This window comes from Lygodium microphyllum, chromosome 22, assembly GCF_053477565.2.
Source record: "Lygodium microphyllum isolate KBCC chromosome 22, Lygodium_microphyllum_v1.1.10, whole genome shotgun sequence".
In the NCBI taxonomy this organism is placed as follows: Eukaryota; Viridiplantae; Streptophyta; class Polypodiopsida; order Schizaeales; family Lygodiaceae; genus Lygodium; species Lygodium microphyllum.
This window is the reverse complement of record NC_141156.1, coordinates 58,539,820-58,554,681: the sequence shown is the minus strand read 5'-3', so window position 1 is coordinate 58,554,681 and position 14,862 is coordinate 58,539,820. Positions and strand designations below refer to the sequence as shown.

At 39.0% G+C, this 14,862-nt stretch overlaps 1 protein-coding gene across 12 annotated transcripts in view; it reads right to left on the bottom strand.

Annotated features, from left to right (window-relative positions):
* Positions 1-1,040: 1,040 nt before the first annotated feature.
* LOC148017191 (uncharacterized) overlaps positions 1,041-14,862 on the bottom strand; it is a 38,073-nt gene continuing 24,251 nt past the window's right edge. For 6 of the 12 annotated variants that reach the window (XM_087662544.1, XM_087662546.1, XM_087662548.1 and 3 more), the window contains 4 exons: positions 2,312-2,381; positions 1,936-1,980; positions 1,817-1,849; positions 1,042-1,724 (listed from right to left, as the gene is read on the bottom strand). In XM_087662544.1, coding sequence (XP_087518670.1) covers positions 1,573-1,724; positions 1,817-1,849; positions 1,936-1,980; positions 2,312-2,351 — 270 coding nt within the window. In that variant the 5' untranslated portion in view covers positions 2,352-2,381 and the 3' untranslated portion in view covers positions 1,042-1,572. Of the gene's footprint in view, positions 1,725-1,816; positions 1,850-1,935; positions 1,981-2,167; positions 2,235-2,311; positions 2,382-3,269; positions 3,293-14,862 lie in introns of those variants that run through there. The other 6 variants (XM_087662553.1, XM_087662552.1, XM_087662551.1 and 3 more) reach the window with 3 other exon arrangements.

Below are 14,862 nucleotides of genomic sequence, written 5' to 3'. Positions count from 1 at the left end.
CCTTGGATACTTGGAAGTAATCTTGAAATCTCAAAAGCTCAAGATTGAAGCATTGAATCTGCTTCCCCTAAATCTTGACTCCATGGAAACTCTTGAGATTGAATCTTGTCCAATCTTGCCCAATCCTTGCCATTTCTTCAAGAAATCTTTACTAGAATGAATCCTAAGCTAAAATGATGAAAAATCTTCAAGAATTTTAAGAGAAGTTAAAGCTTGGACTAAAGCTTCCATGGCTATCAAGGTTCATGAAACCAAAAGAATAAAAAATAGAGCTTCATTTGGAAGACATCATACTTAAAAGTATATTATGCCAATGATTTAGAAGCATCAACATTGTCCAAGAGACGAATTGATGAAAAACAACGCTGAAAATCAACATAAATTTTGGATTGCTTTGTTGGTCCACGTGGCATCATCCCTGCTGATCAAGATAGTATGCAACCAATAGAGTTTGATCCCTAAAAACTTCCTATACCATCTATTCTTGAAGAGAACCAAGATTCACTAAGAAAGATAAATTTGAAGGACTGAAGATTCCATATAGATCTCAAACATAAATAAGAAGAAGCTCTTTTCCAAGTAACCACAAATTGTTCCTCTCCTAAGTCCAATCAATCCCTTTTACTAAGTTACCTTCCAAATAGCTTGTAATGGATGCACAATCTACCATTTTAGCCATGATTTTGCTAAATCTCTCCAAGATCTTTGTCAAAGCTCCAAGATTAGTCTCTACTCCAAGTAGAACACCTACAAGTACATGCCATATGGCTTCTATATTTGTTGTCCAAGATTTAATGTGAATTTTTTTTTTTAAAGTCTGAAATGAGAGAATCTAACAAATCAAAAACCTATGCTATGATACCACTTGTCAAGGAGAAAACTAAGAGGTGAGAGAAAGAACATGGAAGAGAGAAAAGTAATGAGAAGAGAGAAAGACTAGAAAGTTAGGAAAGAAGAAAGAGAAGCCATAGAGGCTGTAGACAAGAAGATAAGGTAAGAGACAATAAATGTATTAATGTTCAAAAGATGTGGAAATTTACAAGTCTGACCCCTTTTAAAGTGAGCTACGATATTATTAATAATTCCACACCAAAATATATCTTCTTCCCAACTTCTTACAGTAGTACTATCTGATTTGCATGCAAGCATCTTAAGACAATACGGCAAGACAGCATGCCCATGAAGCATGGAAACCCGAAATGTGGGAATTCCCACTATGGACGTGCAAATGAAAGATTACCAAACCTTGCTGATTCAAAGACAAAGGATTAAAAGGGGAACACTTGACTCAGAAGTAGGCAGATAAGAGGAACTTTGCAGGCATTAGTACCTTACTTGGCTGTATGCACCAAGCACTCATCAAATGAAGACAACAGTACCTAGAGTTCAGAGGGTAATAGGATAGAGGGAGAACAGTCACTTTGCACTCTTTATACACACATATCGCACAAGCCCCCGGTGGAAAGGAGAGGGGTGGGAAGGCTGCAGGTGCAAATCTACTGCTACAATTTATAATCTCAGAAACCGGACTAATTCTCTTCAAATACTGCATGAAGGCTTATGTAACTCAATTCATTCAGTACTGGGCACATCCTCCAGCTTCTCTTTGGATTTTAGCTTCTGAAAGTCTATGCCTTCAAACATTGGCTTGGAGTTCACATAATGAGACCCATAAGCAGCACCAAAGCCCCAACCAAGGCCTACTCCAACTCCACAACCACCACCTTATGAAGAGTATAAACAAGGTTAAAGCCGTCAATCAATCAAATATGATCTGCATACATGAGAATCTTTATAAATCAGAGTGATAGAATACCAATTCCAAGACCCAAGAATTGTAAAGAGGAGCCTGCAACATCACAAAGTAAACTTGAGTTTCAACAGTAATTTCAAAGTGCATAAACCAAGAAAAGCACACAAAACCAAATGCAGTACCTCCAAAGCCCCACCCAACACCAAATCCACAGCCTGCTCCAAATCCTGCTAAAAGGGGAGAGCCAATCATCTTGCAGTTTCATCGAAATCGAAGCTCAGTTTCATGAAACACAAAGTTAAGCCTCAGGAACAATAGGCAGGGGTAAAAGCACTAATAAATGCATCCACAGGTGTCACTTAAGCAAGTTGATAATGCAACATACTACAAATATATGAACATGGGAATTCAAACCAGCAGACATTAAGTTGAGAGGCCATGATGCATTGCAATTGAGGAGTGCTTAAAAGATGAGCTGCACGTATTCTGAACTGAGCAGGCACGCATGTGTCACACTCGCGCGCACACACACACACACACACAGAGACAGAGAAAGACCAAATCCAACACCAGTGCCCTTGAAATTGGTGAGCACCATTGTCACAGTTTTCCTTTTTCAATCTAGTGCCTGCATGCAACCATTAGTTTTATCAGTTTCAATTCAGTTTCCCGTACATGTTCATACTATTACTGATTTCATTAGACATCTACTGCAATTTAACAGACATTCTGGGAAAGCAGCCAGAAGTGGACATCAAAGAAATGGCACATGGGTCAAAGAACAAACCTCAGAAGAGAATACAAAGAGCCAATTAGGATAGGAAGTATTTGTTGTTATTGTTTAATGATGCCCATTTCAATACAATGAAAGTCACTATCCACAAATGTGCTCTTTTCACAACTCCGGTCTTCAAGCTTTTTCAAATTGCATATTCTTCCCCTCTTCCAAACTGACAATGAGTTGATTATTAAAAGGATCACTGTAGCTCTTATCATTCAGAGGAGGTATGCCTTGAACCAACTTGACATAAGCATCTTAACCTTAGTATGTAGAGTGTGTTAGCCTATAATAAGCAATCGATGAAAAGCTGGCCACCTATGTCCAACCTATAAAGGACCAAAATAGGTCCAACCTGACAGGTGACTGATGGGCACCAAGACTGGGGTGCAATAACACTAAGTGTCCATGGTATGGCGCTAGACCTAAACTCGAACATTATCAATGTAGAGAGAGTTTGGGATTTGTGACAAGTTGTAATGTGTTTAGTTTGTGCTCACTGACTGCCCAAGGATAGCCACACCAAGGTGCTCCAAAACAAACTTAACAAGTGCAAAGGGGCAATGTCAAAAGTCCATTTCTTTGAGTGCTCCAAAGTAGCTGAAGTATTCATTATATTGCCGAAGCTTGATGGGCCATCTTGAATCTACCCCATGACTCTGAGTAACTATGCTTCCAAGCACACCTTACAACAAGAAACTTAAAAGGTAAAATGTAGAGTTCAAACAGAGCACTCACCACACTGCATGGGGAATCAATACCCACTGAAAGGGGGCACCAAAAGAGTAAGTGATTTTCTTTCCTTACTAATAACAGGGTGATAAGACTCAAATGAATACATTCTGAATACTTGATCTTCAGCTCAAGAAGTGCTGCACACAACTAGAACTTGACTTGGGACTACACCCAATAGAGAACCTGATGATCAAATCATGCACACAGAGCACTTAGTTTCCAAGCACACCTTACAACATGAAACTTAAAAAGGCAAAATGTAGAGTTCAAACAAGAGCACTCAATGCACTGCATGGGGCACCAATACCCACTGAAAGGGCCCCCACCAAAAGAGTAAGTGCTTTTCTTTCCTTGCTAACAACAAGGTGATAAACTCAAATGAATACATCCTGAATACTTGATCTTGAGCTCAAAAGGTGCTACACACAACTAGAACTTGACATGGGACTGCACCCAATAGAGAACCTGATGATCAAATCATGCACACAATGCAAACAAGGCCAACTGCAGCAAAAACACAGCAGGGGCACCAACAAGGCGATGGCTCTCACAGAAAACACGCAAAGCAACACATCCCAACTGCACAAAGTGAACTGCATGATCAAGCACATGAACGCGGGCTGAAATGCAGGCAGTTAGCTACACCAGAACCAGCAACCTGAGTGCTAAAGAGGATTGCTAAAATGCAGCAGCAAACTGTTGCAGTGGTTAGCCGAGGTGTGAGCCCTGCATGCCACCATGCAGGCTGTGTGCATGGACCAAGCACAACTGTTTGGTGATGGTGATGCAGGCTGGATGGAAAATGCGGCAGGTATAGCAAAGGGCTGAGCTGCCAGCACACATTGTTGACGAAACTAGGGAAGGAAACATGAACTGATGTTGGATTGTCTATGTATAGACTCACTTGTCCAAACTGACTGTAGACTCACATTACAATGTAATAGGTCTAACTCCCCAAGTCATCCCAAACTCCAAGCAGGTAACAACGGTCTACAAGCACTAAGAAGAATGTGAGAATGATAATACTTTGAACTTAACCAACTCGATTAATTATCACCATGAAAATTAGAAGAGAGAGAAGAGTCGACACCATGTTGAGAGGAGAACCAGCCCTTCATAGGAATTTATTGAAACAAACCATGGGCAGCAAGTGCCTGAACCATATACCAAAGGACTAATTTCTTGCAATTCTAAAAATTAGGGTTTTGAAACCCTAATTTCTGCAAACTCCGGCCAGCAAGCTGATTTTCTTCTTTAATGCTTGGATTAGATCAAACTAATAGAAAGTGCTTCTTGGATGAGAGATAAATAAGAGAGTACAAAGCATGTGGCTAAAATTTTAGCATGAGAGCTTCTTCCAAATGAAGAGAGAGACCTCCATTATATAGATGTGGGGCTTGGGTTCTCAAAAGTGAACCGTAGAGGATACAAATGACAAGTGTTTATTGAAAATGACAAATGTAAGGACACTTAGTCTCTTCAAAATGACACGTGTCCTCTCCTAGATGCCACATGTCACTTTTCTAGAGAAAGAAGCTTCCAAACCTTCTACTCTAAAAATTTCTCAAATGGTTAAAAATTTGAGATAGTTGTTGAAGACAAAATTGTTCCTTGCGAAATTCTGAAGCCTTTTACATGAACAGAATTTCCATCTGAGCAACTTCCAAAAATAGTAACCTTCTAACTTTTAGGAGTCGTCAAATTTAACTTCTCGAGAGCTTCATTATATAGATTCACCAATTCATGGCTTGTTTCTTTGATCATGAGCATCTGGTTTCACTTTCTAAAACCACTCATAACATAGACTTCTAATCAATGTGACTATTTGAATATAAAAGTCTTAGTCATCTAAGCTTTCTAGCCAATCTGACCACCCAACTAAACTTTTAATTTCTCTTAGGTATCTCATCAATGACAATCCAAGAAAGTGCCCCAAATTCTTACATTCATTAGCATCCAGTTTATTCCAAGTTGTCATGATGTCCATCTCAAAGATACTTGTCAACCAATTCAATGCAAATATTTTCTTGAATTGAACTCACGTTGACACTGCTCTACCTTGCATCAAAAGAGTAGATCACCACTGTAATGCATTCCCTTTCAAGAAAGTAGCTGCCTTTCAAACCTTCAAGAAGTCTATAAAGTTTCCCCTTGAATAGGCTACATCAAACTGTTGAATGAAAGTCAAAGCTTTCAACCTATCTTATACACCACTGAAGGACTCAAACTTCACTGCTTTTCCACCTTCATCATAGTCTTTTGCCCCTTTGGGTGTTAAGTTGTCATACACTAGCTGCTGCAAAAAGAGTGCATTTGCTGAATTTACATTAAAACCAACGTCAATTGGAGCATTTACATTACCAATATTCATTCCTTGAGCCCCATAAGCATTTGGGGGTGCAAATACATACCAAATACGCTACTTTGTGCCCCAGGCATCAAGCCAATACCGCCATACATAGGGTTTTGTATATTTCCAGCCATACCCGAATACATTAGGCCTTACACACTATGCATTGGTTACTACATACCATAGGGATTTGTGTCATACATTCCCATATATTGTCCTTGTCCAACCATAGCATGAAAAATCGTGCTTCCACCAAAATATCTTAGCTGCCCCATCATAGCATGCATACCTAACTGTCCAAAATCCATTGGATTGGCACTTCGATGATGGCCTTGCAATTGCATTCCTTGCCCCGTAGGTACCAGTTGTTTTATTTCATTAGCATATTTAGGAGCTTCAAATGAAGGGTTTGGCATTATCTTCAATGCATCTTGCTGTCGTGAAGGTATAAAAGACATCTTCTTCTTCTTCTTCTTACCTTCGCTCTCCTTCTTTGGAGCCTTTAAAAATCAAGTAAATTCAGAATCCTTTGCCAAATCAACAAAGAGATTTGTTATTGTCCTCGTCCGATTCTTGAACTGGTCATCAAATTTCTCTTCACTTTGCTGGTCATTAGCCTACTTATGCCCTAAAGACAATGCATCTTGCTCAACAACAATATTTTCAGCTTATTATCCATGGTCCGAGTATTGTCCAAGTCAGGCATTGCAATTCCTTCATTCCCATATGAATGTTCATATTGAGAGGCATCATCACTGCTTGAGTCATCTCATTGTATGAAGACATATTGCTATAATTTCTCAGTTGAGATTAAAAATTAGTACTAGCATAAAGCTTTGGCTTGCAATCAAGTGTCTCGAGCCCACCAAATCAAGGGATTGAGTGGTATCTCAGCAATGGAACCATGTAACCAGCCTTCCTCCTTAGATAGGGTGGTAAATAACCTGATTAAGCACTATTTACAGCAATTAACAAATTCACAAAACTGAAAAGCACACTTTACCATATAATCTTGGACATTGGACACCCTGTTGGCCCCAAAACTGACACCCCTTTCGGTATTTATTTAGCTTAATTGAAGAAGTTAATGTACAATGAAATTCTCCCAATCCCTTTCAATATTCCAACTCCCCTCGTTGTCCAAAATGACCAATAAGTCTTCAATCTAATTTGTCCCTTGATTCAGGCAATCAGTTGGCCTTCACCCACTTTGATAAAGGTGGAAAATGCCCCAAATTCATTGATTTTCTGGTCCCTCCATTTGAATAGGCTAAAAATAGCTTCAACATTGTTAAATTCAAGTCTTGGAGCTTCCAATTTCTTGCACGCTTTTCGAGGCTACAGATTAGGGTTTACAGCAAAGAAATCTGAAATTTCTCAGCCTCTGGTGATCTCAATGCTATAATCTTTGAAGCGAGACTGTAGAAAGGCTTGGAGATGAGAGAAAATTCAAACTTTCTTCGCGAAGAATTGAAGAAAATCTGTCATTTATTGTTGCTGCCCTATCTCAATAGCTTATAGATACAAAGAACTAAAGAAAATCAGTCATTTACTATTGTTGCCCTATCTCAACAGCATGTAGATGCTATCACCTGCTGTTGATTGGTCTTCTCCTGCTCTAGCCTCAGAAGGTCCTCCAATGGCTGCAAATCAAACCAACAGTATCTCGTCCCTCTCTCTTGCAGTCTAAATACACTAAAAATGCCTCTCTCCAACCTCTAAAGATGTTTTTCAATCTTGCATGGGCATTTTTGACAAGTGGAGCCTTTCCAAATGGTTTTTCCAACATTATCTATAATTAAATATTAATTTTCAGTTTTTAAATACTAAAAATTAATCTAATAATTATTTCAACCCTGAAAAATAATCTGACTAGCCAATAATTAAATTGGCTAGACAACTTCCATTCCCGAGTGTCTCTACACCATCTTTGACTATCAGATTGGCGCTACGTACCATTAAACACCACTACCCTAGTATCACCAACTGACACTTATGGCCAAATGAATGACCTAGACTAACAACCAACACCAGATACCACCAAGTACCTGTGCGGCATAACTTATAACAACTTTTACGATTGACAACCCATGATTTTCTCCGATCCCGAACTCGTAAATTTACTCTAATCCCAATTACACCTCACATGTGCAACATTTACTTAACCATGTGATTAAAAGTTAATCTACATGTTAAGTGAGGTTTCAAAAATACATGTGCTGATGACATCATGAGTCTAGTCTCTAGAGTCCACTAGTCATGACTTGTCCAGATTTTGATGACCCATGCACTGCCTCCTCATCTAACTTTGAGGGTCCTTGTATCCCTGGATTGGATTGACATGCCTCCAAAACAGATCTGGCACCATAATAAGGTAATGTCAAACAGAAACTTGCAAAGAAATTGAAAAATAAAGAAAGATTGAAAAGGAGGAGGAGGGCAAAACATATAGAAGAATGAGAGTGGAAGAGGAAGAAGAAGAAAAACTCATTAAAAAAAAGGAAGAAGAAGAGCTTAGAAGGAGAGAAGAAGAGAAAGAAGAAAAGAAAGAAAGAAGAAAATAGGAGAAGCAGGAGAGTCGAGAGCTACAGGAAGTAATCTGCTTGAGTAGGAGAAGACGGTTGTGCAAAAGACAAAAGTGAAACTGAAAACCAATCTGCCTATCCACTGTAAGATGCCAAAATGGCATTTCCTTGTTCTCATTTCGGTCTAAAACAACAATTCTATTTCAGGGCTTCCAAAACACCATTTCAGATACTATGTTACCATGGAAATTCAGACTATACATACCAAGAGCCGAACCTTAACCAGCCATTGTGTTATGTCCCTGGACACCAAATGTGCGCAATAGGGCCTTGAGTCCTATAAATAGGGCCCACATATCCTAACCCCGAAGCGTCCTTACATTCGCACTAAGTCACTTCATGATGACTATGACCAATACTACAAGCACCCATCCAAATGTCCAAGGACATCAAGAACATAACACATTGCATGAAACATCAAACCTCCACCAAAATATTCGTCTTACATGCTATTGTCAAACATTGATGATGGACATAGAGAACTATTATGACTCTTCACTATTTTTCAAGAGTTGATAAAATCGACATCGACATCAGATTCTCTCCAAGGCACCTTGGTAGTGGCTTCATGACCCACTATTGGAATGAGTGCACAATGGAATGCGAGACAGAAATGGAGCAGGAGCAATATTGAGAGTGAGAGAGAGAAAATCCCAAGATGAGTGTACCAGAAAGTCATGGTACGCAAAGAATAAAATGTATTTATATGTTATGATACAAATAAGGGTGTGTTCACACCCATATAAGTTTGTATACATGGAGATTTAAGGGACTTTACACCCAACAACCTCCCACTTAAAGGCTCGAAGTGGTACCTTTAAGCTAGCCAACTCCCACTAATCGAATGCAATGCTCATGCTAAGCCTTTGCAAGACTCTTAGTGAAAACATCTGTAAGGTTATCTTAGGTTTTAACCTTAGTCAATGTGACAAGACCATCATCCAAGACTTGTCGAATGAAGTGATACTGAACATCTATGTATTTGGTATGTATACGAGAACATGGCATTCTTAGCAAGACATTACACTCTGACTATCACAACCAAGCACTGGAATACATGAAGAGAGACCAAAATCCTTGACCAAACGGCCAAGCCAAATAGCTTCCTTAGAAGCTTCCGTCGATGAGACATATTCAACCTCTATAATACTCAGTGCCACAATTTTCTGCAATCTTAAACACCAAGAAATAGCCCCACTAGCCAAAGTAAAGACATACCCACTAGTAGATTTTCTAGTGTCAAAATCTCCTATTATGTCCGAATCACAGAATCCTTGCAACTCTAGTGTATCCTTTCCATAGCATATATACTTTGCTTGTATATCTTAAGTATCTAAAGATACATTTCACTGCTTCCCAACGTAGCTTACCAGGGTTAGACATGAACCTACTAAAAACTCCCACTACATAAGCAATGTCAGGGCGAGTTGCAACCATGGCATACATCAAAGAATCACAAGCTGATGCACAAGGTATGCCCTTCACAGCACTAGCAATTACATCATCCTTTGGACAATCACATCTGCTAAGTTTTATATGTGCCAATAAAGGCACACCAATAGGCTTAGCATTAGCCATATTAAATATGTCAAGTACTTTGCTAATGCACTTATGCTGCGAGAGAAACAGCAAGTGTTGCCCTCTATCTCTTTTAATCCGCATGTCCAAAATGTGTTCAACTGCCCCCAAGTCTTTCATTGGGAAGGCTGAACTCAGCTACCTTTTAAGAGCATTCAAAGTACTCATGCTTTTCTACAATCAGTATATCATCCACATATAAGACCAACACAATAATGCTTCCATCATCAATCCTTTTAGCGTATAAGCGGTGATCTGCATGACTGCATTTAAATCCATGGCTAAGCATGAAGGTATCAAACGTTTTATACCATTGTCTAGGGGCTTGTTTGAGCCCATATAAGCTGCGTTTCAGCTTGCAAACCAAATGCTCTTTCCCTAGAGTAGCAAAATCTTCGGGTTGTTTCATGTACAATTCTTCATCCAAGTCACCATGAAGAAAAGCAATCTTCACATGCATCTGATCCAACTCGAAATCCAAGGATACAGTGAGAGTAAACAAAGCACGGAGCGTAGTCATCTTCACCACTAGTGAAAAAACCTCCTGGAAGTCTATGCCTTCATTCTCTATATAGCCCTTAGCAACCAAAAATGCCTTGTACTTGAGCTTCCCATCAATACATTTCACCTTGTAAATCCATTTATTAGGGATAGCTTTCCTATCCTTGGGCAAAGATACAAGCTCCCATGTGTTATTTACATACAAAGACTTGATCTCTTCTTGCATAGCAAGCTCCCACTTTCTCTTGTTTTCACATGATTGTGCCTCTCTAAATGTCAAAGGCTCACCTTTATCAGTCAACAAAATGCAATTCAGATGGTTGAGACCTCTATGGCTGCCTTCTAACACGTATAGACCATACCCAATGATATGTATTGTTAGACAATAGGTCTACATCCTTGGATATGTGCACACCATTACCTGGTGGCTGATTTTCAATATTTTCTTGCTGCTGTAACCTATCTTCAACATGTTCTTCTTACTATTCTATTCCATTCTGTGCATCTATTTGTTGTCCATTATCTTTTGACTGTAGCATAATAGGTTGCTACTCATTTTCAACATCAAAAGAAACAAAATCTTCAGCTAATAGTTGCTAAACGGCTGGCTATTCATGTTGAAAATTGACCTTCTTTTTGTCGAGGTCACCTTGTATAGCATTTTTCAACAACTTTGCCTCATTAAATACTACGTCTCAATTGCGTACTATCTTTCTGTCTCCTGAGGAAGCCAAACTCTATAACCCATCTCTTCCTCATCTCCATATCCCATAAAGATGCCCTTGATGGATTTCATATCTAGTTTAGTCCTCTGATTTATAGGAATATGCACAAAGGCATCACAACCAAAGACCCACCAATGGTCATATGAAGCAAGTTTGCCAAACCAAACCTCTTCAAGAATTCCATTTTCCAATGCACGATTGGGAGAGTGATTGCATATATAAACTGCAATTTTAGGAGTCTCTCCCCAGAACTACTGGGGGAGATCAGCTGTGGACAACATGCATCTGACTCTCTCACAAAGTGCGCGATTATATCTTTTAGCTACACCATTTAAATATAAGGGGTTGTCAACTCCCTCTTAATGCTATGCATGTCACAAAACTTTTTGAACTCATTAGAAACATACTCGCCCCCATTATCCATTCTTATAGCTTTTAACTTAAGCCCTTTCTGTGTGATAACGAAAGCATGAAACCTTTTAAAAGCATTCAACACTTCTTTTACGCTCTTTAACATATACACCCATGACTTTCTACTAAAATCATCAATAAAAGTGACAAAGTACTATGCACCCCCATGTGAATTAACAGGCATAGTACACACATCAGAGTGTACTAAATCAAGAGCATTGAACTTCTAAACGACACCTGAGTAATAAGGAGACTTCACATATTTTCCATATATGCAATCATCACAAAAGTCAAGACTAGAGCCTTTTACATCAAATCTCCCTAAAGAGGAGAGAACTTGAAGGCCTTTCTAGCTCATATGGCCAAGTTTTTTGTGCCAAAGTTTCATTTGTGAATGAACTTCAACCACACCCAAAAACTTGTTAGGTAATGTTTACAATGCAAATAGTACAAAGTCCCCTTTTTGTTGCCTTTAACAATCAGCATAGAGCCCTTGTAGACCTTCCAAGATCCACCATCAAGGGCAGTAAAATATCCTCTTGCATCAAGCTACCCAACTAACAATAAACTTTTCTTTATGCCAAGTACATATCTAACATTCTGTAAAATCAGCTCTTTGCCATTTTTAAGGGCCAAGTGAATGGTACCTACCCCTCTATCTCACATGCATAGTTGTTTAGGTAACCTACTATGTATTCAAAAAATGACTCCAAAGAGGGAGTAACGTAAAAAGAGACCCCGCTGTCCACTACCCATGATTGGGACAACCCATCATGAGCTGAAAGTAAGGCATCAATCACCTCCTTTTTGGTGATGTGCATATCACATGCTGCTGCCATATCATCTATATCATTGCATGAGGCTGTAACAAATATCTCTCCAATGTCAGAGAGTTCTTCAATGACCACACTAGATGTAACATTTGCCTTTGCAACTTCTTTTGAGAGAGAGCTGTTATCATCTTTCTTGTCATCCTTCTTTTTCTTTCCTTGATGTTTCTTTCTTTCTTACTCTTTCTTGTAGCTGACAATCGGGCTTTTTATGCCCTTTATTCCCACACTAATAGCAAGTAACATCCTATTGTTTGCCTTTGCTTTTACTCCTGCTTTTATCTTTATTTTCCTCATTACCCCTCTTCTCTTACTTGCCACTAAGATGATAGACTGAACCATTGCTTTCTCCATTGGACTTTCTTCTAATCTCCTCATTGAGAAAAGAGCCCCTAACACCATCAAAGGTTAAAGCGGGGTTGTTGCTTGGTAAAATTACCAAAGACTCCCAGCTATCGGACAAAGTCATCAACAAGAAAATAGCCTTCAGTTTATCATTGAAGGGCTACAAACCAAAGTCCTACGACAACTGACTCAAAATCCCTGTGAAAGTACTCAAATGCTCAAATGATGGCTTACACTCATCCAGCTCCATGTTCACAAGCTTGCGCATGAGATGCACTTGATTCATTGGAGTTGTGTTTTCATAAGTGCCCATTAACTTTTTCCATATGGCATAAGCCATATCAAGACACTTAATGTCTATAAGTACATCATCAAACAACCATTTTAATGTATGCAATGGCCTTCTTGTTGAGTCTAGCCCAATCCTCATCTGTCATAGTTGTCGTCTTGATTTCCAAGAGAGCATCATCACAGTCCTTGAGAAACAAAATGCCTTGCATGTCCTTCTAAAGCTAATGCCACCAAACCTCTTGATTTCAAGAAGGGATTTAGTATCACTGCTGCTAGAAGCATTAGCGGCCATTGTTCAGCAAAGTGTCAAGTACCAATGCTGTATTTTATGACAGTAAATAACAAGCTGAATATTCAGTTAATTTCAGCCCAAAATTTCATGAAATAAGAGCAAGATTTATTTCAAATACATGTAGAGCAGTAGAAAGGATAACTTTCATCAAAATAATTGAGATTTCAGCATACATTCCATGCATACACCACTGCAAGGTGACTCCAGCTTCAGCAATATCACCAAAATTACATTTGCAACAATCCCAAATTTGCAAATGATCACTAAGACTGCTGCACCATGAATATCCAGCAATACATCAACTCAATAGGAGCTGCCTAACATGTGTACTGCATAGATATGTGCCCAAAAGTACTTCTGATACACAAAAACACCAAAATTCTTTGCAATTTCTTCAAAATCTCACAAGTGGGAGATGATAAACTCGAATTTCACTACTTATAACACCAAGATTGCTTTAGCAATGTCCCCAATGTGCATTTCACACATCAATTTTACCAAAATTCACAAATTTCAGCAAAAGCCCCAAAATTTCATTGATCAATCTGCCCCAACTGCATCAATACATGTTCTTGAGAGCATAATACATGTAAATTTTGCAAAATTTTGCCAAAGCCCCAAATTTCTAGGGTTTAAATGTGCACCAATGTCAGTAAATTCAGCTCACTAAGCAAAATTTCACTAATACATGAAAAGCTCTAAATTTTTCAAGGCCAATGTGCACAATTTCTGCAATTTCCGGGTCCAATCTCACTGTTATGCATGAATAGCATCAAATCTGGAAAAACCTCCAAATTTTCAGGCATAAATATGCACGAATCTAAGATTTGTGCTTATACGCGCGATCCGCCGTCAATGAGGAGGCCTACTTGCAAAAATTAATAAAATCTGACAGAAAAAAAAGCTGCCAAAACGTGGCAAAAATAAAACTAACCGTTAACCTGTCGTGCGTTTTGCTTGTTGCCATGTGGTCTTCACCAAGCCCTTGCTTGCCTACGATTGACTATCACACACCTAAAAAGTTGTCACCTGCACAATCCGACCTATCGCTTGTTGTCGCCTAATCCACCTGGTCAAAAACTGACCTGTCAACTACCTCGCCTAGTACACACGTGTCTGAAAGATGACAACCTGACCTATGCGAGCAAAAAACTAGCCTGAAACATTGTCGACAGATCCTTGCTTGCCTCGAGAAGCGTGCACACCTTGTGCAACTCTGATACCAGTTTATTGGGGTGAGTACACAATGGAATGCGAGACAAAAATGAAGCAACAACAGTGTTGAGAGTAAGAGGGAGAGAATCCCAAGATGACTATACCAAAAAGTCACAATACACAAAGAATAAAATGTATTTATATGTTAGGGTACAAATAAGGGCGTGTTCACACCTATATAAGTTTACACACACGGAGATTAAGGAACTTTACACCTGAAGAAACTTTACACCCAACACCCACTACTTGGATATCCATGGTTGTAGTCTGGTGATTCTTTGTTGTATACACTATGATTAGCCTTTATCATTGTATCCCTGTATGTATCAAATCACCCATAATTTGAGAAAGGATGTTTGCAGCCTAGATAGCTCATGTGAGTCTAACCTATACTGGGTATGGCTAGGTTATTTAGGCATTTTATTATGGTTATTGTATACTTATTTGGGGCATTTTATGTTGGCCGACCTACC